The following is a 23480-nucleotide window of genomic DNA, read 5'->3' on the forward strand; positions in this document are numbered from 1 at the left end:
CAGGGACAGACAGACCGACAGAGACAGACAGACTGACTGACTGACAAACAGACAGACAGACAGACAGACAGACAGACAGACAGACAGACAGACAGACAGACAGACAGACAGACAGACAGGCTTAAACAGACAGACAGACCCACAGAGACAGACAGACCGTTAGAAACAAAAAGACCAACAGACAGACCGATAGAGACAGAAAGACCTATAGAGACAGACAGACAGACAGACCAACAGAGACAGACAGACGGACAGAGACAGACAGACGGACAGAGACAGACAGACAGACAGACAGACAAAACGAAAGAGACAGACAGAGACTGACAGAGACAGACAGACAGAAACAGACAGACAGACAGACAGATCGGGACAGACAGACCGACCGACAGAAGCAGACAGACAGACAGACCGACAGGGACAGACAGACAGACCGACAGAGACAGACAGACTGACTGACAAACAGACAGACAGACAGACAGACAGACAGACAGACAGACAGACAGACAGACAGACAGACAGACAGGCTTAAACAGACAGACAGACCCACAGAGACAGACAGACCGTTAGAAACAAAAAGACCAACAGACAGACCGATAGAGACAGAAAGACCTATAGAGACAGACAGACAGACAGACCAACAGAGACAGACAGACGGACAGAGACAGACAGACGGACAGAGACAGACAGACAGACAGACAGACAGACAGACAGACAGACAGACAGACAGACAGACAGACAGACCGACCGACCGACCGACCGACCGAATGACAGAGACAGATAGATCGATAGAGACAGACAGACCGATAGAGACAGATAGATCGATAGAGACAGACAGACTGATAGAGACAGATAGATCGATAGAGACAGATAGATCGATAGAGACAGACAGATCGATAGAGACAGACAGACCGATACAGACCGACAGAGACAGAGACGACTGACTGACACAGACAGATAGACATACAGACTGACCGACAGAGACAGAACGACAGAGACAGACAGACGGACAGAGACAGACAGACGGACAGAGACAGACAGACAGACAGACAGACAGACAGACAGACCGACAGACAGACAGACAGACAGACAGACAGACAGACAGACAGACAGACAGACAGACAGACAGACAGACAGACAGACAGACAGACAGACAGACAGACAGACAGACCAATAGAGACAGACAGACCAATAGAGACAGACAGATCGATAGAGACAGAGAGATCGACAGAGATGACTGACACAGACAGACAGACCAATAGAGACAGACAGACAGACCAATAGAGACAGACAGACAGACCAATAGAGACAGACAGATCGATAGAGACAGACAGATAGATAGAGACAGACCCGACAGAGATGACCAACTGACACAGACAGACAGACAGACAGACAGACAGACAGACAGACAGACAGACAGACAGACAGACAGACAGACAGACAGACAGACAGACAGACAGACCAATAGAGACAGACAGACCAATAGAGACAGACAGATCGATAGAGACAGAGAGATCGACAGAGATGACTGACACAGACAGACAGACCAATAGAGACAGACAGACAGACCAATAGAGACAGACAGACAGACAGACAGATAGAGACAGACAGATCGATAGAGACAGACAGATAGATAGAGACAGACCAGACAGACAGAGATGACCAACAGACAGACAGACAGACAGACAGACAGACAGACAGACAGACAGACAGACAGACAGACAGACAGACAGACAGACAGACAGACAGACAGACAGACAGACAGACAGAAAGACAGACAGAGACAGAATGACAGACAGACAGACAGACCGACAGAAACAGACAGACAGACAGACAGACAGACAGACAGACAGACAGGGACAGACAGACCGACCGACAGAAGCAGACAGACAGACAGACCGACAGGGACAGACAGACAGACCGACAGAGACAGACAGACTGACTGACTGACAAACAGACAGACAGACAGACAGACAGACAGACAGACAGACAGACAGACAGACAGACAGACAGACAGACAGACAGACAGACAGACCGATAGAGACAGACAGACAGACGAATAGAGACAGACACATCGATAGAGACAGACAGACCGACAGAGACAGACAGACAAACCAATAGAGACAGGCAGACAGACCAATAGAGACAGACAGACAGACAGACAGACCAATAGAGACAGACATATCGATAGAGACAGACAGACCGACAGAGACGACCCACTGACACAGACAGACAGACAGACAGACCGATAGAGACAGACAGACAAACCAATAGACACAGGCAGACAGACCAATAGAGACAGACAGTCAGACCAATAGAGACAGACATATCGATAGAGACAGACAGACCGACAGAGGCGACCGACTGACACAGACAGACAGACAGACAGACAGACAGACAGACAGACAGAGAGAGAGAGACGGACAGACAGAGACGAACCGACCAACAGACGGACGGACCGACAGAGACAGATCTCATTTGTTTCTCCAGACCCCGTCCTGATCCAGCTTGGATGATTTAGATCAGGGGTGTCACGGGGGGGGCATTCAGTCTTCAACCAAGTCCGGATGGCCGTACTCAAAATTGGTTATATTTTCTACCTCTTCCCCCCTTTTTCCTCTCTCCACCCTACTGATGTTACATTTGCAAACCCCTTGGTTATAACATAGAGATTCTGGGAACATCAGAAGGTGGGGGGGAAATTAACTATATTCTGGTAATCCGACCAATTGAACATATGCGGTGGTACTTCATGAATAGCGTGTCAGTTCGGTTGTCATCTGAGACATTCTCATCAGTGATAAGATGACATAAACTCTACAGTGTAAAGTCTACACATCAGAGTTATCGGATTCACATGGAATTGTTGTTCAATTTAAATGTTTGAATATAAAATTATTGGTGAAGAGATTAAATGTAATTTTAGCTTCCAAATGAGAGATTTGGGTTTTCATAAGGTTAGGGCTCTGCTCAATCAGTGGCCAGCCCCTGTGAAGAGACATGGGTTATAAAACTTTTCAAACACGCCCTCCTCTCCCTTCCTATAAAAAGCCTTGACGACAATATAACCTCCTGTTCCGAGGATGTGAGGACGACGGTCCGATGTCAGAATGGTTCAGATAATAACTACAGAACGAAGCCAACATCAGCGTGAGCTTTGGTTGCGAATGGTATGAACTTTGAACTCTTATTCACTACAGAAGTGATACCTCCTAGCCGTTGAGTTAGCAACAGCAGCTGCAAACGAGGGTTAGGAAGGAACAGACAAGAGTATCCCGTCTATCACACAACGACGTTACTACAACGTATCCAATTGACCACCAGAGACATTCTTCAAAGGACTCGGTTTGGCAACACGGCCTTCCATCTACCACCAACCTACTGAAGCGCAGCTCAGAGTAAATATTTATTGCATTTTCCTTTTCCAAATGGACGGTAATTTAGAATGCATAAGATACTGTATTTATGATAGCACAGCTTCTTCCTTTGTTACTCAGTCTTCCCGCTCTTTCACTCAAACCAGACCCTTTTCTTTTGTGTAACAAGCTGTCATATCAGTTCCGCCTTCTAGGGACATTTTCCTTTAAGACGTAATTTGTAATCAAGTTATGATTAATTATGTGTATGTGTAATTCTGTGTGATTAGTTTGGTATTTAGTAAATAAATAATTAAACCCAATTTTGTATTGCTGATTCAACATGTTAGCCAGGGTTCGTGTAGATAACCAAGAATTTACAACTTTCAGATGAGACCGAATTAAGGTGACGATTAATATTGACTGCTATTGATGTAAAATATTACTAGGTCTTTAAGAGTTTATTCGGAAGATAACAGCTCTATAAATATTATTTTGTGGTGCCCGACTCTCTAGTTAATTACATTTACATGATTAGCTCATTCAGGTAATATTAATTACAGAGAAATTATTTTATAGAATAGGATGTCATATCACTTAATAATAGCCAAAGACACGACAACAGTTTACATTTGGTTTTAGTCATTTTAAAGAATATCTTTTTAATCAAACGGATTCGACACCTCTGATTTAGATAGTCGGTTTAACATCACCACTCGGTGTTAAGTCTTGTAGAGCCAGGGATTAGGTCACTCAGACCATCATCCATGTCCCTCTGTGCTCCTGCTCTATGTCATCACCTCTCAGCAATGCACAGCCAGTCTTATCACCCCACCCCAGCTTCAACCGGGACCCACCTCTCCCCAATCCTCTGGCTCTCCTTCCTCTCCCTTTATCTCCTCTCATTTTCTCTCCTACCCTTAGTCTGACACAAGGTTTTGGGCATTAGTGTTGTTTACCACTGGCACGGTGTCTCTGCACTCTGTTCCCTGGAAAAGCAGATTACGACAGCAAAAGCCGTTTCACGAGGAGATCATGGGATTTCTCAGTTAGTGAAAAAGTGGATGGCGTGGGGGGAAGATTTAGGGAGGGGGGAGAGAGCCTAAAGGCTCCCGCGTGCTACCCAGCCGAAACATTTTGTGATGTTTTTGTTCGTTTTGTACTTCTGTAAATGTGTTTTCCTGCTGCTCGGGCACACATACATTTTTCTAGAGGCAAGCCGAAGTCAGTAGCTGAAGTCTATTCCCCTCAGTGATTGGTCAACAGTAGGGATTCTTCAATGAAGTCTTTGTTGTCATTCAACAAGAGACAACTCTTTTTCATGCACATTTTTTAAAAATTGAGTTAGATGTAAAATGACCTGAGTAAGATGTCCTCTGAAAAAACTGCAAAATTAATGACACATTTCTTGAGTTATCTTAGATTAATTCTGACTATTCTGAGGAATACAGTGTCTCAAAATGGACAAACAATATTGCCGCTTTTTTTTCCCTTTCGAAGCTGTCTTTTAAGGGACTCGTTCGGGTTTGGCGCCTTAAGGGTTAAATACACCCCCCCCCCGCTTCCTTTTCCTCTCTCTGTCCTGAGGGTCATATTCCCTCCTGCCTAGATCTCTGGAGCAGTTATTCGTCATCTTCCCCTGCCTCCTCTACTCTCTCTCTCTCTCTGTCTCTCGCTCTCTCTCTCTGCCTCTCTCTCCACACAGACCCCTTTCTCCCTCTCTCTTATCAGCTGACTTTAACTGACCAGATACCATCTGACGATGCCTGGTAACGCCCTCTATCCCCTTATCTCCCCCTGCGTCTCCATAGCAACCCTCACATGGTGCTGAACATTGACCTGGCACCCACCATCCTGGACATCGCTGGCATGGACGTCCCTCCTGACATGGACGGCAAGTCCATCCTCAAGCTGCTGGACATAGAGAGACCAGTCAACAGGTGGGATATGGAGCCAAAAGGGAAACATCCTGCCCATGGATATTTTATGGCACGCTCATATAATATGTGTATTCTGTATGTTGGCAGGCCATAGATCACTGATAGAAGTAGCTATATATCCTCTAGGTGATTTATATTATTATGAGTCGTACATTGGCACAGGCCACTGACAGGTCTGAGTTCCCTCAGGGTTCCTGCTATACTCTGGTAAAATCACTGCAAAAGAGCCAAATCTAACACCTGAGTTTTCCTCAAAATTGTGGACCTGGCCCGGCATGCCAGGTTACCATGGCATCCGTTGAGATTACATCCACATCCCAGTGACACCTTGTCCTCCTGCCCAGCTTGGATATTGCTTTCGTTAATGAAAAAAAAATCTAAGAAAATATGAAATAATCCTTCTCCATTCTTCCAAGATGTGTCAACGGGGACCTGTGGTAATAACTACAGGAGCTTCCCTGCCAACGCCATCGAGTGAAGGAAGGTCTTTCACCAGAGGATGAGTGTGTGTGTGTGTGTGTGTGTGTGTGTGTGTGTGTGTGTGTGTGTGTGTGTGTGTGTGTGTGTGTGTGTGTGTGTGTGTGTGCGTGTGTGTGTGTGTGTTGAGGGATTCTCTATTCCCTCTTCCAGCTTTGCAGCTGCAATCAGGGAGAGATGGACTCGCCAGCCTGTGAAATTGTCTGGCAGACAGAGGAGGCTGGGAGGCTAGCTGGCTGGTCTGATGTGGGGATGGGTTTTTGGAAGAGAGGAGGACAAGAGACTGGGTGGGATGGAGGAGAGCAGACCTGTGCTGGGTGTCTGCCTGGTCACTACTGCTGGCTGTGATGCCAATACCCCTCACAGAGATGAGAAAGAGATGGAGACCGAGAGAAAAGGCAATGAAAGAAGAGAGATGGAGAAAGAAAGGGCAAGGGAGGGAGAAGGAAAGGGCGAAGGAGGGAGAGGGAGGGAGAAGGAGAGATGGAGAAGGAAAGGGCGAGGGAGGGAGAAGGAAAGGGCGAGGGAGGGAGAGGGAGGGAGAAGGAAAGGGCGAGGGAGGGAGAAGGAAAGGGCGAGGGAGGGAGAGGGAGGGAGAAGGAAAGGGCGAGGGAGGGAGAAGGAAAGGGCGAGGGAGGGAGAGGGAGGGAGAAGGAAAGGGTGAGGGAGGGAGCAGTGCGGGGGTCGATGGATCGATAACTCATATCTGAACACCCGGCCAGGAGAAGGTCAGAGCACCCAGACAAGAGACCAATTTATTCCACACACTTTCTTCCACATTCGATCACTCTTTCCCCCATCCTTTTCCTAAAGAACACCTGAAGTGTGGTGTCAATAGATTTCCATTTGAGATCATTTGACCCAGGGCTGGTTTTGATCTCCCTTCCAACCTGTTGCCTTTAGTAATCACTGGAGGCTTCTGCTCTACAGACTGAAGGAATTCTGATTTCCTCAAGCGTTACATTGCGTTCTGAATGTAGAACCTGGTCAATGAAGGAGATGGCCGATCAATTTGTCCTTTTCTCTCATGATTCTCAGGTTCCAGGTGAACAAGAAGGGGAAGGTGTGGCGAGACTCATTCCTGGTGGAGAGAGGGTGAGTCACGAGTAATAATGTCACTGTTTTAAATAACCATACTGCAGTTTATTTTTAATGTCTCTGTGTACCAATTAAGTCATCTGGTTACATCCATCTGAGTGTGTAATAGGGTATGGAGTAGGAAAGTCTCAATGCCTCATTATTTCATGAGTTTCTTGCCTTTAATATTACCCTACTGATACTTGATATCAAACCAAATCAGGCAAAGCTGTGGTTTACAGAATATTGTCATGACTAATTAGCATCTTGGACCATCCAGTAACAACCTACTGTATATACAGCTAAAAAATATAAATGCAACATGCAACAATTTCAAAGATTTAACTGAGTTCCAGTTCATATAAGGAAATCAGTCAATTGAAATAAATGCATTAGGCCCTAATCTGTGGATTTCACTGGGAATACAGATATGCATCTGTTGGTCACAGATACCTTAAAAAAAAGGTAGTGGCTTGGGTCAGAAAACCAGTCAGTGTCTGGTGTGACCACCATTTGCCTCATGCAGCGTGACACATCTCCTTCACATAAGAGTTGATCAGGCTGTGGAATGTTGTCCCACTCCTCTTCAATGGCTGTGCAAAGTTGCTGGATATACTGTATGCAGGCCATGGAAGAACTGTAACATGTTCAGCTTCCAGGAATCGTGTACAGACCCTTGCGACATGGGTCTGTGCTTTATCATGCTGAAACATGAGGTGATGGCGGCGGATGAATGGCACGACAATGGGCCTCGGGATCTTGTCATGGTATCTCTGTGCATTCAAATTGCCATCGATAAAATGTCATTGTGTTTCATTGTCAGTAGCTTATGCCTGCCCATACCATAAACCCACCGCCACCATAGGGCACTCTGTTCACAACATTGACATCAGCAATCTGCTCGCCCACACGACGCCATACACGCTGAAACCGGGATTCATCCGTGAAGAGCCCACTAATCCAGCGTGCATGAAGCCATCGTAGGAGAGCACTGAAGTTGGTTACGACGCTGAACTGCGGTCAGGTCAAGACCCTGGTGAGGACGGCGAGCACGTAGATGAGCTTCCCTGAGATGGTTTCTGATAGTTTGTGCAGAAATTCTTCGGTTGTCCAAACCCACCGTTTCATCAGCTGTCCGGGTGGCTGGTCGCTGACGATCCCGCAGGTGAAGAAGCTGGATGTGGAGGTCCTGGCTGGCGTGGTTACACTTGGTCTGCGGTTGTGAGGCCGGTTGGACGTACAGTGCATTCAGAAAGTATTCAGAACATTTGACTTTGTCCACATTTTGTTACGTTACAGCCTTATTCTGAAATGGATTCAATTGTTTTTTCCCTCATGGGCTTCTTCACTTTTGGCCACTTTCTGCATTGAAACTGCCTGATGCACAAGCGACAATAAGACAGACTGTTACCCAGCCCATTCAAGCAGAGGAAAATAAGCCCTCAACCCTCTCCCATTCTCAGTCAGAAGCAGTGCAGAGACAGTCAAGCATACGTACAGTGTAACCCCCAGGTTAGAAAAGTGCCCAGTCCCCCAAACCAGCTGTCATGCAAAGATGCAGAGGAAAGCAAGAGAAACTGCACACAACACCAAAAAACACCCTCGCCCCACACGTACAGTGCATTTGGAAAGTATTCAGACCCCTTGACTTTTCCTTTTTTTTTTTACATTTCAGCCATTCTAAAATTGATTAAATATATTTTTTTTCCTCATCAATATACACACAATACCCCATAATGACAAAGCAAAAACAGGTTTTAGGGAATGTTTGCAAATGTATAAAATAAAAAAAATAAAAAATATCACATTTACATAAGTATTCAGACACTTTACTCAGTACTTTGTTGAAGCACCTTTGGCAGCGATTACAGCCTCGAGTCTTCTTGGGTATGATGCTACACGCTTGGCACACCCATATTTGGGGAGTTTCTCCCATTCTTCTGTGCAGATCCTCGCAAGCTCTGTCAGGTTAGATGGGGAGCGTCTCTGCACGCGGCTATTTAAAGGTCTCTCCAAAGATGTTAGATCGGGCTCAAGTCCGGGCTCTGGCTGGGTCACTCAAGGACATTCAGAGACTTGTCCCAAAGCCACTCCTGCATTGTCTTGGCTGTGTGTTTAGGGTCGTTCTCCAGTTGGAAGGGGAACCTTCACTCCAGTCTGAGGTCCTAAGTGCTCTGGAGCAGGTTTTCATCAAGGATCTCTGTACTTTGCTCAGTTCATCTTTTCCTTGATCCTGACTAAATCAAATCAAATCAAATTTATTTATATAGCCCTTCGTACATCAGCTGATATCTCAAAGTGCTGTACAGAAACCCAGCCTAAAACCCCAAACAGCAAGCAATGCAGGTGTAGAAGCACGGTGGCTAGGAATAACTCCCTAGAAAGGCCAAAACCTAGGAAGAAACCTAGAGAGGAACCAGGCTATGTGGGGTGGAGATTATAACAGAACATGGCCAAGATGTTCAAATGTTCATAAATGACCAGCATGGTCGTATAATAATAAGGCAGAACAGTTGAAACTGGAGCAGCAGCACGGTCAGGTGGAAGTTGAAACTGGAGCAGCAGCACGGTCAGGTGGATTGGGGACAGCAAGGAGTCATCATGTCAGGTAGTCCTGGGGCATGGTCCTAGGGCTCAGGTCCTCCGAGAGAGAGAAAGAAAGAGAGAATTAGAGAGAGCATATGTGGGGTGGCCAGTCCTCTTCTGGCTGTGCCGGGTGGAGATTATAACAGAACATGGCCAAGATGTTCAAATGTTCATAAATGACCAGCATGGTCGAATAATAATAAGGCAGAACAGTTGAAACTGGAGCAGCAGCACAGCCAGGTGGACTGGGGACAGCAAGGAGTCATCATGTCAGGTAGTCCTGGGGCATGGTCCTAGGGCTCAGGTCCTCCGAGAGAGAGAGAGAAAGAGAGAATTAGAGAACGCACACTTAGATTCACACAGGACACCGAATAGGACAGGAGAGGTACTCCAGATATAACAAACTGACCCTAGCCCCCCGACACATTAACTACTGCAGCATAAATACTGGAGGCTGAGACAGGAGGGGTCAGGAGACACTGTGGCCCCATCCGAGGACACCCCGGACAGGGCCAAACAGGAAGGATATAACCCCACCCACTTTGCCAAAGCACAGCCCCCACACCACTAGAGGGATATCTTCAACCACCAACTTACCATCCTGAGACAAGGCTGAGTATAGCCCACAAAGATCTCCGCCACGGCACAACCCAAGGGGGGCACCAACCCAGACAGGATGACCACATCAGTGAATCAACCCACTCAGGTGACGCACCCCTTCCAGGGACGGCATGAGAGAGCCCCAGTAAGCCAGTGACTCAGCCCCTGTAATAGGGTTAGAGGCAGAGAATCCCAGTGGAAAGAGGGGAACCGGCCAGGCAGAGACAGCAAGGGTGGTTCGTTGCTCCAGAGCCTTTCCGTTCACCTTCCCACTCCTGGGCCAGACTACACTCAATCATATGACCCACTGAAGAGATGAGTCTTCAGTGAAGACTTAAAGGTTGAGACCGAGTTTGCGTCTCTGACATGGGTAAGGCAGACCGTTCCATAAAAATGGAGCTCTATAGGAGAAAGCCCTGCCTCCAGCTGTTTGCTTAGAAATTCTAGGGACAATTAGGAGGCCTGCGTCTTGTGACCGTAGCATACGTGTAGGTATGTACGGCAGGACCAAATCAGAGAGATAGGTAGGAGCAAGCCCATGTAATGCTTTGTAGGTTAGCAGTAAAACCTTGAAATCAACCCTTGCTTTGACAGGAAGCCAGTGTAGAGAGGCTAGCACTGGAGTAATATGATCACATTTTTTGGTTCTAGTCAGGATTCTAGCAGCCGTATTTAGCACCAACTGAAGTTTATTTAGTGCTTTATCCGGGTAGCCGGAAAGTAGAGCATTGCAGTAGTCTAACCTAGAAGTGACAAAAGCATGGATTAATTTTTCTGCATCATTTTTGGACAGAAAGTTTCTGATTTTTGCAATGTTACGTGGATGGAAAAAAGCTGTCCTTGAAATGGTCTTGATATGTTCTTCAAAAAAGAGATCAGGGTCTAGGGTAACGCCGAGGTCCTTCACAGTTTTATTTGAGACGACTGTACAACCATTAAGATTAATTGTCAGATTCAACAGAAGATCTCTTTGTTTCTTGGGACCTAGAACAAGCATCTCTGTTTTGTCTGAGTTTAAAAGTAGAAGGTTTGCAGCCATCCACTTCCTTATGTCTGAAACACATGCTTCTAGCGAGGGCAATTTTGGGGCTTCACCATGTTTCATTGAAATGTACAGAAATGTACAGACTAGTCTCCCAGTCCCTGCCTCTGAAAAACATCCCCACAGCATGATGCTGCCACCACCATGCTTCACCATAAGGATGATGCCAGGTTTCCTCCAAACGTGATGCTTGGCATTCAGGCCAAAGAGTTCAACCTTGGTTTAATCAGACCAGAGAATATTGTTTCTTATGGTCTGAGAGTCTTTAGGTGCCTTTTGGAAAACTCTAAGAGGGCTGTCATATATTTTCCTGAGGAGTGGCTTCAGGCTGGCCCCTCTACCATAAAGGCCTGATTGGTGGAGTGCTGCAGAGATGGTTGACCTTCTGGAAGGTTCTCCCATCTCCACACAGGAACTCTGGAGCTCTGTCAGAGTGACCATCAGGTTCTTGGTCACCTCCCTGACCAAGGCCCTTCTCTCCCAATTGCTTGTTTGGCTGCGTGGCCTGCTCTAGGAAGAGTCTTGGTGGCTCCAAACTTCTTCCATTTAAGAATGATGGAGGCCACTGTGTTCTTGGGGACCTTCAATGCTACATAAATGTTTTGGTACCCTTCCCCAGATCTGTGCCTCTGCATAATCCTGTCTCGGAGCTCGACGGACACTTCCTTTGACCTCATGACTTTGTTTTTGCTCTGACATGGACTGTGATGAAATTAACATTAAAATGAAATGAACATTAGAAATTAAATGAACATTAGAAATGAACATTAAATTATCTGGCAACGAAAGAATTAGATATATTCTGAACAATAAATGATCAACATTTGATCAAATCTGGCAGCCATTCCTCTCCTACTTGGACGAGTCGGCGCTGTGAATTTGTACTTATTAACGCACTCTCAATTGTAATATTTTAATCTACCTTTGGGCAGTATGTGCTGGCCCTGTCACCCGAGCAGTTGGGGGGGTGGCAAAGGAGAAATGCTCAGAAACAGGGACGTAAACAAATTTGTGCACAACATTTGAGAGAAATATGTTTTTTGTGCGTATGGAATTCCTGCTGTCTTTTATATTTCAGCTCATGAAACATGGGACCAACACTTTACATGTTGCATTTATATTTTTGTTCAGTACAGTTCCATAACTATGTGTGTGTTATCACAGGAAGCTGCTTCACATACGTGATGCGCCTCCAGGGAAGGATGTGGCCCAGGAGGAGAACTTCCTGCCTAAGTACCAGCGGGTCAAGGACTTGTGTCAGAGAGCAGAGTACCAGACACCCTGCCAACAGCTGGGACAGGTAGGCAGCAGGCACACACACATTATATGGTCACACTTGAATTAACAGTCAAATTCCCAGTAACACACACACTCAGACTCACAGATGCACAAGCATAACACTCTAGACGGAAGACACTTAAGACATATGAAGACGCTTGACAGTTGACACAGTGCCTTCGGAAAGTATTCAGACCCCTTGACTTTTTCCATATTTTGTTACGTTACAGCCTTATTCTAAAATGTATTAAATATATGAAAAATCCTCATCAATCTACACTCAATACCCCATAATGACAAAGTGAAAACTGTTTTTTAGAAATGTTTGCAAATGTATTAAAGATTAAAAACAGAAATACCTTATTTACGTAAGTTTTCAGACCCATTGCTATGAGACTCGAAATTGAGCTCAGGTGTGTTCTGTTTCCATTGATCATCCTTGAGATGTTTCTACAACTTGATTGGAGTCCACCTGTGGTAAATTCAATTGATTGGACATGATTTGAAAAGGCACATACCTGTCTACATAAGGTCCCAAAGTTGACAGTGCATGTCAGAGCAATAACCAAGCCACGAGGTTGAAGGAATTGTCCTCAGAGCTCCGAGACAGGATTGTGTCGAGGCACAGATCTGGGGAAGGGTAACAAAACATTTCTGCAGCATTGAAGGTCCCCAAGAACACAGTTGCCTCCATCATTCTTAAATGGAAGAAGTTTGGAGCCATCAAGACTCTTCCGAGAGCTGGCCCCCTGGCCAAACTGAGCAATCGTGGGAAAAGGGACTTGGTTAGGGAGGTGACCAAGAACCCGATGGTCACTCTGAAGAAGCTCCAGAGTTCCTCTGTGGAGATAGGAGAACCTTCCAGAAGGACAACCATCTCTGCAGCACCACCAATCAGGCCTTTATGGTAGAGTGGCCAGACGGAAGCCACTCCTCAGTAAAAGTTATATGACAGCCCGCTTGGAGTTTGCCAAAAGGCACCTAAAGGACTCTCTAAACATGAGAAACAAGATTCTCTGGTCTGATGAAACCAAGATTGAACTCGTTGGCCTGAATGCCAAGCTTCACGTCTGGAGGAAACCTGGCACCATCCCTACAGTAAAGCATGGTGGTGGCAGCATCATGCTGTGGGGATGTTTTTAAGCGGCAAGGACTGGAAGACTAGTCAGGATCGAGGGAAAGATGAACGGCGCAAAGCACTGAGACATCCTTGATGAAAACCTGCTCCAGAGCGCTCAGGATCTCAGACTGGGGCAAAGGTTCACCTTCCAACAGGACAACAACCTTAATTAAGCACACAGCCAAGATAACGTAGGAGTGGCTTCAGAACAAGTCTTTGAATGTCCTTGAGTGACCCAGCCACAGCCCAGACACAACCCGATTTGAACATCTCTGGAGAGAACTGAAAATAGCTGTACAGCTACGCTCCCCATCCAACCTGACAGAGCTTGAGAGGATCTGCAGAGAAGAATAGGAGAAAGATTGATGAGCGATTTACAAAATATTTTTTATCCATTTTAGAATAAAGCTGTAATGAAACAACATGTGGACAAAGTCAAGGGGTCTGAATACTTTTCGACTAAGTCACTTCCAATCATCCTTCTCTTCTTGGCATTCCACCTCCATTAGTATCAGTTAATTGGTATGTCTGAGATTCTACTTAAAATGGCTCTGTATCCTCTTGATCACCTGCTGGTGTAGAGAGATAGTGAGCTGCTGGGTTTTGTTATTTTGGAGAGGTATAGGGAAGGAGTGGAGTATATACCCTGCAGGTTGGTTTCTCAGTGGGTGTAGACAGGATAGACAGGTGCTTTTGTCACTCTCTGTCCCCAATGACAGACAGACAGGAGGACCAACCATTGAAACTGAAGAGCTGTGTTTCAGGTGATTAGGATTTGAGTCAGGTCTGTTGCCATAGCTATGCCCCCCAGGCCACACACACATGAACACCCCCCCCCCCCTCCACCTTGCTAATGACAGACAGTGGGGGAGTGTGTGTGACAGTTCTTTAGCTGTCAGATCAAACGCACCTGCAATTTCAAGCTCTTAGATCTATCTTAACAACGTTGACCATTGAACAGTAGTTCCCGAGGGGTCTCTGTATCCAACCTATCAATCTCCCCCACTCTCACTTCTTTTTGTTCCTGTCTCTCCTGAAGTAGAAAGTCCTTTCTCACTGTCAGCGGCTCTCTTATTCTCTCTTGGACCCTGTTGGATTTCCTCTTTGACACGTCTTCTCCTTTTCCCCTTCTGACATCGAATATGTTAATTAGAAAGCTCTCTCTGTAAAGTAACCACTGACAGAGAAAGTGTCAACAGACTCTGTATCATAAATAGATGGAGACGGAGCTGCAGCAGCCCTGCTTGGTCCTCTGCCTGTGTACACTACTGTACTGTAGCTGCCTGTTCATTATGACAGAATGGGACGGTGTGGGAGCAGAGATGAGAAGGGGAAGAGACGAGGATATTGTCACATGCAGGTCCTCTCCTCTCTGCCGTGCCATGGTTTGTCATCATCACCTGTTAACTGCAGTTGAAACAACATCACAGATGGGGGAATGGACGTTCATTTGAGGCTACTTAGCGCCGCTTGTTTCCACCTGCAAGTCATTTCACCTCGAAAAGCACGGCGTGTGTGTGTGTGTAAAGACACACTATAGGTTTATCTCAGTGTTATCTTATGTCCCCCTCTCCTCTGTCTCCCTGCAGAAGTGGCAGTGTTTGGAGGATGCCACAGGGAAGCTGAGGCTGTATAAGTGCAAGGGCATGGCCAGCATGTCGGCAGCCCGGAAGGATGGCCCTGCCAACATCAAGTCCAAGTACTACCCCCAGCACAAGGCAGAGCGCAACACAGAGCATGATGGCTGTAACTGTGACCAGCACCCCAGCTTCAGACTCAGCACCTTGAAGAAGAAGAAGTTGCTCTCCAAGAAGAGTAAGTGGAGTGGAAAGAATGTGTTTCTCTCGCACTCATAAACAAACACTGTTGTCACACACACAAAATTCTGCTTTACAAAATGTTCCTCACTCACACAACCTTGCATGAACGCAGTCTCACTTCTTGTCACGGATGTGGAATGTGGGCGTCACCTTGTGGAGACAATAATACCTTCACCCACAGTCATTATTGAAAGGTTGAGTATCTTTGTGGGCGACCCGGACAAATTCACATAAAAATGTAATCTGTCATTCTACTTGAAAGCAAGTCTGATAAGTGGTAGGTCTGTTCTATGTTCGCTATTTCTATGATTTCTGTGGTTAAGTTGAGCTTTTGCATCTTTTTACTTTCTGTTTTGCACACCCTCTTCAAACAGCAAAAAAATACAATGCGTGTTTAGTTATTAATACATGGTGTATATCGTTCAATTGTCAAGCCCTGACCTTAGAGAGCCTTTTTATTTCTCTATTTGGTTAGGTAAGGGTGTGATTAGGGTGGGCATTCTATGTTTTATATTTCTTTGTTTTTGGCCGAGTGTGGTTCCCAATCAGAGGCAGCTCTCTATCGTTGTCTCTGATTAGGAATCATACTTAGGCAGCCTTTTTCCCACCTGTGTTTTGTGGGTAGTTATTTTCTGTTTAGTATCTGTTTACCTGACAGAACTGTTCGATTTCGTTTTTTTACTTTGTTCGAGTGTTTCTTTGATCAATAAAATCATGAACACTTTCCACACTGCGGTTTGGTCCACTCATTCCGACAAGAGCCGTTACAGAACTACCCACCAAAGAAGGACCAAGCAGCGTGGTCAAAAGGACGAGTGGACATGGGAGGAGATCTTAGACGGGAAAGGACCCTGGGCGCAGGCTGGAGAGTATCGCTGTCCAAAGGAGGAGATGGAGGCAGCTAAAGCGGAACGGCGGCATTACGAGGAGTTGGCTCAACGAAGTAAGCACGAGAGGCAGCCCCAAAAACTTTTTTGGGGGGCACACGGGGTGATTGGCGGAGTCAGGGTTCAGACCTGAGCCAACTCCCCGTGTTTACCGTGGGGAGTGAGTGACTGTGTCAAGCACTGTGTTCCGGTCCTGCGCAACATGCCTTCGGTGAGCAGCCACAGCCCAGTGCGCTCTCTGCAAGCTCCCTGCAGTTGCCGTGCTAGAGTGGGCATTCAGCCAGGAGGGATTGTGCTCAGCGTTCCTGGCCTCCAGTGCGTCTCTTCGGCCCAGGCTATCCTGCGCCAGCTCTACGCACGGTATCCCCAGTTCGCCAGCACAACCCAGTGCGGCCTGTTCCAGCTCCCCGCACTTGGGGGTATCCATTTAGGAAGAGTTGTGCCAGCTTTGCGCTCAGACCTCCGGTGTGCCTCCACGGTCCAGTGTGTCCTACACTGGCTTTACGCATTATGCCTCCAGTGTGCAATCATAGCCCAGTGCGTCCGTTGCCAGCTCTCCACGCTCACAGAGCTAGATTGGGTATCCAGCCAGGCCGTGTTGTGGCAGCTCCACTCACTAGGCTGCCAGTACGTCTCCTCAGTCCGGTGAGACCTGTTCCAGCTCCATGTATGAAGCCTCCAGTGATGATCCATGGCACGAAGCCTCCAGTGATGATCCATGGCACGAAGCCTCCAGTGATGATGCATGGCACCGAAGCCTCCAGTGATGATCCATGGCACGAAGCCTCCAGCGTTGATCCACGGTCCAGAGCCTCCAGTGACAGTCTTCAGTCCGGAGCCTCCAGCGACGGTCTTCAGTCCGGAGCCTCGAGCGATGGTCCCCAGTCCGGAGCCTCCAGCGATGGTCCCCAGTCCAGAGCCTGCAGCGACGGTCCCCAGTCTGGAGCCTCCAGCGACGGTCCCCAGTCCGGAGCCTCCAGCGACGGTCCCCAGTCCGGAGCCTCCAGCGACGGTCCCCAGTCCGGAGCCTCCAGCGACGGTCCCCAGTCCGGAGCCTCCAGCGACGGTCCCCAGTCCGGGCCTCCAGCGACGGTCCCCAGTCCGGAGCCTCCAGCGACGGTCCCCAGTCCGGAGCCTCCAGCGACGGTCCCCAGTCCGGAGCATCCAGCGATGGTCCCCAGTCCGGAGCCTGCAGCGACGGTCCCCAGTCCGGAGCCTCCAGCGATGATCTGTGGCCCGGTTCCTCCAGGGAAGGTCCATGCACCAGGGCCGCCACCTAAGCGGAGGGATCTGCGGGAGGAGGTGGGTCTACGACCCGCACCGGAGCCGCCGCCATGAATCAATGCTAACCCGGACCCTCCCCTTTAGTGTCAGGTTTTGCGGCCTGAGTCCGCACCTTTTGGGGGGGGGGGGTACTGTCACGCCCTGACCTTAGAGAGCCTTTTTATTTCTCCATTTGGTTAGGTCAGGGTGTGATTAGGGTGGGCATTCTATGTTTTCTATTTATTTGTTTTTGGCCGAGTGTGGTTCCCAATCAGAGGCAGCTGTCTATCGTTGTCTCTGATTAGGAATCATACTTAGGCAGCCTTTTCCCACCTGTGTTTTGTGCGTGGTTATTTTCTGTTTAGTATCTGTTTACCTGACAGAACTGTTCGCTTTCGTTTTGTTACTTTGTTCGAGTGTTTCTTTGATCAATAAAATCATGAACACTTTCCATGCTGCGCTTTGGTCCACTCATTCCGACGAGAGCCGTTACATCAATGATTCTCTACACCCCTCAAATAAAAATCTGGACCTCAAAGCCAGTTCCACTGCTGTTTCATTTCCCCCCTCTAATCAGGAACTGATTTAGACCTGGGACACCAGGTGTGTACAATTAATTAGGTAGAACAGAAAGCCAGCAGGCTCCGGACCTTGTAGGGTAAGATTTGAATACCTCTACTCTACATTATACAAGGCTTGTTTTGTCACATAAACTGAAATTAGGTGAACATGATAGAATTTTGTCAACCAGTAAATGGCGGAGCGATTTCTACATATTTCACCTTTAATGAGTATCATAGGGCCTGATAGGGTTTATATACTGACTGTAGCAATCCCTCCACTATCTCACCCTGCCCTCCTCCTGACAGAGATGAAAGCCATCAAGAGCTACGCCCGTAACCGTTACTCCCGCTCTGTGGAGATGGAGATAGGAGGGGACCTGTATGCTGTAGACTTGGAGGATGGATACCAGCCTGTACCGGCCCCCAGGAACCTCAGCCAGGCTGGGGCCAGGACCCCACGTGACGACACTGAGGACGACTTCAGTGGCATGGGGGTCACTGTCACCGTCACCCCCAGGACTAGCAGCAACAGTCTAGCTATTGTATCTTCTGGAATCAAAGTCACACACAGGTCAGGGAGTGTGTGGATGTTCAATGTGGATGGGTGGGTTTGTTTGTAGTGTGTTAGTACTGCATGTTGAGTGTGTTGTTTTAGTTATTGATTAGGCTAAATGCTCAGTGTGTATCCTGTCCTCAGGTGCTCTATTCTGGCCAATGACACAGTGAAGTGTGATACAGGGATCTATAAGTCCCTGCAGGCCTGGAAGGACCACAAACTCCACATCGATCACGAGGTGAGTCTTCTCAGCCACTCACATAACTGATGTTTTATTCCTCAATGCAGTTGATTATCTTCAGTGGTCACAGTGATCGTGTCATGACAATCAATAACTGACAATGAAATCGATGACAATTATGGACAGCAACAATGATTGTGTAATTATGAATTAGTTGAATATAGTCTGCTATTGACACACACATACTCAGATTCAGTTCCTGTGTTAAATGCCACTCTGTGTCGTAATCCACTGAGGGCACAAAACATTAGGAACACCTTCCTAATCTTCCTAATATTGATTGGCATCCCCCTTTTCCCAGAGAACAACCTCAATTCGTCGACGCATGACCTCTATATAAGGTATCGAAAGAGCTCCACAGTGATGCTGGCCCATGTTGACTCCAATGCTTCCCACAGTTGTTTCAAATTGGCTGGAAGTCCTTTGGGTGGTGGACCATTCTTGATACACACGGGAAATTGTTGAGTGTGGAAAAACCCAGCAGTGTTGCAGTTCTTGAGACAAACCGGAGGACCTGGCCCGTTCAAAGGCACTTAAATCTTTTGTCTTGCCCATTCACCCTCTGAATGGCGCACATACACAATCCATGGCTCAATTGTCTTACAAATCCTTTTTTAACCAGTCTGCTCCCCTTCAGCTACACTGATTGAAATGGATTTAACAGGTGACATCAATAAGGGATCATAGCTTTCACCTGGTCAGTCAGTCATGGAAGGAGCAGGTGTTCCTAATGTTATGTACACTCAGTGCATATGCCATTTAGCAGACACTTTATTCCAAACGATGTACAGTTATGCCTGCATACATTTTACATACCTGCGGTCCCGGTAAAACAACTTCTGGCATTGCAAGAGCCATGCTCTACCAACGGAGCTACAGAAGCCCTCATTGTTGTCATATTCCTCTATCTAATGCCCTGCATCTCTGTTAGATTGAGACCCTGCAAACAAAGATCAAGAACCTAAGAGAGGTTAGGGGTCACCTGAAGAAAGCCCGCCCAGAGGAGTGTGACTGCAACCACTACATGTAAGGACCAAACAACCTCTTAGGAATCCATCGTTTTATTACCAATATCCTTCCACATACTAAATGGCAGCATTAGATGCGCTTACAGTGAAGATAACGGCTGTCTGCCAGACTTGAAGAGGTTTACTCCATGCTCATAAAGACTGATTATGTATATATCTGTCTGTGTTTCAGCTACAAGTCTAAGTACAAGAGTAAGCTCAGGCACAAAGGAGGTAGCATTCACCCATTCAGGTAAGGGGGTGGGTTTGTGTATAAGAAAGGGACATATACTGTTTGTGTGCTTCTGCCTGTGTAGTGATTGCATATCTACAGTGTGTATTTGAATGTGCCATTGTGCCACTGTGTGATGTGTGTATTTCTATGTGTGTGTGACGTCATCAGGAAGGGTCAGGATAAGAAGGCGTGGTTACTGAAAGAGCAGAAGAGGAGGAAGAAGATGCGGAAGCTGCTGAAACGTCTGAGGAACAACGACACCTGTAGCATGCCTGGTCTCACCTGCTTCACCCACGACAACCAGCACTGGCAGACCGCCCCCTTCTGGACAAGTAAGAGACTACACACACACAAACACACATACACACACTAGCATTACTGACTATTCTCTGTCTGCAGTGGGTCCGTTCTGTGCCTGCACCAGTGCCAACAACAACACCTACTGGTGTCTGAGGACCATCAACGAGACACACAACTTCCTCTTCTGCGAGTTTGCTACTGGCTTCCTGGAGTACTTTGACCTCAACACGGATCCCTACCAGGTCAGTACTCAATCCTCACCGCAAGCACTCCTCTGTAAAGATGCCTTCTACCATTCACTACTGGGGGCAAGTGGTTGAATCAACGTTGTTTCCACGTCATTTCAATAAAATGACGTTGAACCAATGTGGAATAGACATTGAATTGATGTCTGCGCCCAGCAGGTAGCCTGCTGCCCTGTTTTCAAGATAGCAAAGTGAAAATCAGCTGTTATATAAGAGATGTTAGACCAGTACGGCCAGTATGAATACCAGTACTATTCATCTCTCTCACCCACCTGTACTCTCTCTCTCTCTCTCTCTCTCTCTCTCTCTCTCTCTCTTCTCCGTGTAGCTGATGAATGCTGTAAACACGCTGGACCGAACCGTCTTAAACCAGCTCCACGTTCAACTCATGGAGCTCCGCAGCTGCAAGGGCCACAAGCAGTGCAACCCACGTACACGCAACCTGGAGCTGGGTGAGTTCCTCTAACACACACACACTATGCCAGGTTGTTGTGGGTTGTGACTACAGACGAATGATCTCTGTTTGGCATCCTCATCCTCATCATCCTCACCACCAGACCCAAGTCATGCCTGGATTTCTGTTCTTGCATTACTTCTCATGTATCAGATCTTTAACTGCATTTTAAACAGTTACAAACCGCTCCCTTCGGAATGTGTTTTGTTCCTTTTAATTGAGGTCAATTCATTTGAAAATGTTTTTCTACTTGTATTTATTTGAATTTCAGATAACATTTTGGCTTTAAAAGGACTGCTCTTTCTAAAGCGTTTGAAAGCCTCTCCTAACGAGGTCTCTGTGCCTTCTTTGATAGGAATCTGTTCCTATATTCTCTAACCACTGCTATTGTCTCTTCTTCAGGAGGCAAAGAGCGAAGCAGCTTTGATGAATACAGGTATCTTTACTCATTGACTTGAACACCAATCAGCACTTAACGATTTATTAGATATTAGTACTATATAGGATTTATATAAATATTCCTAAAGGATAGCACACATACTTGGTCTAGAATACATTGACAAAATACACAACACTTAGAGAATACATACAGTGCAGTTGGAAAATATTCAGACCCTTCCCTTTTTTAACTTTTTGTGACGTCACAGCCCTATCCTAAAATGGATTAAATAAATAAAACATCTACACACAATACCCCATAATGACAAAGCGAAAACAGGCTTTTAGATTTTTTTTGCAAATTTATTCAAAATAAAAAAACAGAAATACCTTATTTACATAAGTATTCAGACACTTTGGGAGAAGGGCCTTGGTCAGGGAGGTGACCAAGAACCTGATGGTCACTCTGACAGAGCTCTAGGGTTCCACTGTGGATATGGGAGAACCTTCCAGAGGGGCAACCATCTCTGCAGCACTCCACCAATCAGGTCTTTATGGTAGAGTGGCCAGAATGAAGCCACTCTTCAGTAAAAGGCACATGACAGCCTGCTTGGAGTTTGCCAAAAGGCACCTAAAGGACTCTGACCATGAGAAACAAGATTCTCTGGTCTGATGAAACCCTGATGGAACTCTTGGACCTGAATGCCAAGCGTCACGTTTGGAGGAAACCTGGCACCATCCTTACGGTGAAGCATAGTGGGGACAGCATCATGCTGTGGGGATGTTTTTCAGCAGCAGGGACTGGAAGACTAGTCAGGATCAAGGGAAAGATGAACGGAACAAAGTACAGAGAGATCCTTGATGAAAGCACTCAGGACCTCAGACTGGGGCGAAGGTTCCCATTCCAACAGGACAACGACCCTAAGCACACAGCCACGACAACGCAGGAGTGGCTTCGCGACGAGGCTCTCTGAATGTCCTTGTGTGGCCCAGCCAGAGCCCGGACTGGAACCCGATTTAACATTTCTGGAGAGACCTGAAAATAGCTGTGCAGTGACGCTCCCCATCCAACCAGACAGAGCTTGAGAGGATCTGCATAGCACAATGGGAGAAACTCCCCAAATACAGGTGTGCCAAGATTTTCACTTCATACCTAAGAAGATTTGAGGCTGTAATCACTACCAAAGGTGCTTCAACAAAGTACTGAGTAAAGGGTCTGAATACTTATGTCAATGTGATATTTCCTTTTTTCTTTTGTAGCAGAAAATTCTAAAAACCTGTTTTGTCATTGTGGAGTATTGTGTGTAGATTGAGGGGGGAAAAAACAATGTAATACATTTTAGAATAAGGATGTAATGTGGAAAAAGTCAAGGGGTCTGAATACTTTCCAAATGCACTGTACGTGTGAGGGTGTTTTTTGGTGTTGTGTGCAGTTTCTCTTGCTTTCCTCTGCATCTTTGCATGACAGCTGGTTTGGGGGACTGGGCACTTTTCTAACCTGGGGGTTACACTGTACGTATGCTTGACTGTCTCTGCACTGCTTCTGACTGAGGATGGGAGAGGGTTGAGGGCTTATTTTCCTCTGCTTGAATGGGCTGGGTAACAGTCTGTCTTATTGTCGCTTGTGCATCAGGCAGTTTCAACGCAGAAAGTGGCCAAAAGTGAAGAAGCCCACCTCCAAATCACTGTGAGTTTGGACATCCCATCTGGTCCTCACGATGCCACCAGTCACCTCTAACTGAGCTTTTCTTCCTCTCTTTCCTCTCTTCCTTCTCTGTAGTTTTTTCAACTCTGGGTTCGTCCAGGCTTGCATGCTGATCTCTGCCAGTTCTAGTTTATAACCACGTCTTTCTCACTCTCCTGTCTGTCTGCATGGATGTTCTGACCTGCACAGCTCTGCTCACATCTCACCAGGGCGTCATCCACCCCCACCGCCCAACACATCTGCCTTAATCATCTTATCATCTCTGTCTATTGGTTGACTTTTCTCTTTTATGACGTTTCATATGGTCTCTTATAATGTCTCTTTCTGATACTCTGTGTTTCGTGATTTATCTC

General features: G+C 46.7%; 1 protein-coding gene across 6 annotated transcripts in view; it reads left to right on the forward strand.

Annotated features, from left to right (window-relative positions):
* Positions 1 to 23480, forward strand: part of LOC112232642 (extracellular sulfatase Sulf-2) — a 203512-nt gene that overhangs the window by 177261 nt on the left and 2771 nt on the right. For 3 of the 6 annotated variants that reach the window (XM_024399821.2, XM_042299428.1, XM_024399820.2), the window contains 13 exons: positions 5165 to 5293; positions 6809 to 6865; positions 12240 to 12375; positions 15063 to 15288; positions 18313 to 18610; positions 18704 to 18800; positions 19735 to 19829; positions 20004 to 20063; positions 20214 to 20377; positions 20445 to 20587; positions 20919 to 21042; positions 21447 to 21480; positions 23056 to 23109. In XM_024399821.2, coding sequence (XP_024255589.1) covers positions 5165 to 5293; positions 6809 to 6865; positions 12240 to 12375; positions 15063 to 15288; positions 18313 to 18610; positions 18704 to 18800; positions 19735 to 19829; positions 20004 to 20063; positions 20214 to 20377; positions 20445 to 20587; positions 20919 to 21042; positions 21447 to 21480; positions 23056 to 23109 — 1617 coding nt within the window. The remainder of the gene's footprint in view (positions 1 to 5164; positions 5294 to 6808; positions 6866 to 12239; positions 12376 to 15062; positions 15289 to 18312; positions 18611 to 18703; positions 18801 to 19734; positions 19830 to 20003; positions 20064 to 20213; positions 20378 to 20444; positions 20588 to 20918; positions 21043 to 21446; positions 21481 to 23055; positions 23110 to 23480) is intronic. The other 3 variants (XM_024399823.2, XM_024399824.2, XM_024399825.2) reach the window with 3 other exon arrangements.

Source organism: Oncorhynchus tshawytscha, linkage group LG16 (genome assembly GCF_018296145.1).
Source record: "Oncorhynchus tshawytscha isolate Ot180627B linkage group LG16, Otsh_v2.0, whole genome shotgun sequence".
Taxonomy (NCBI): domain Eukaryota; kingdom Metazoa; phylum Chordata; class Actinopteri; order Salmoniformes; family Salmonidae; genus Oncorhynchus; species Oncorhynchus tshawytscha.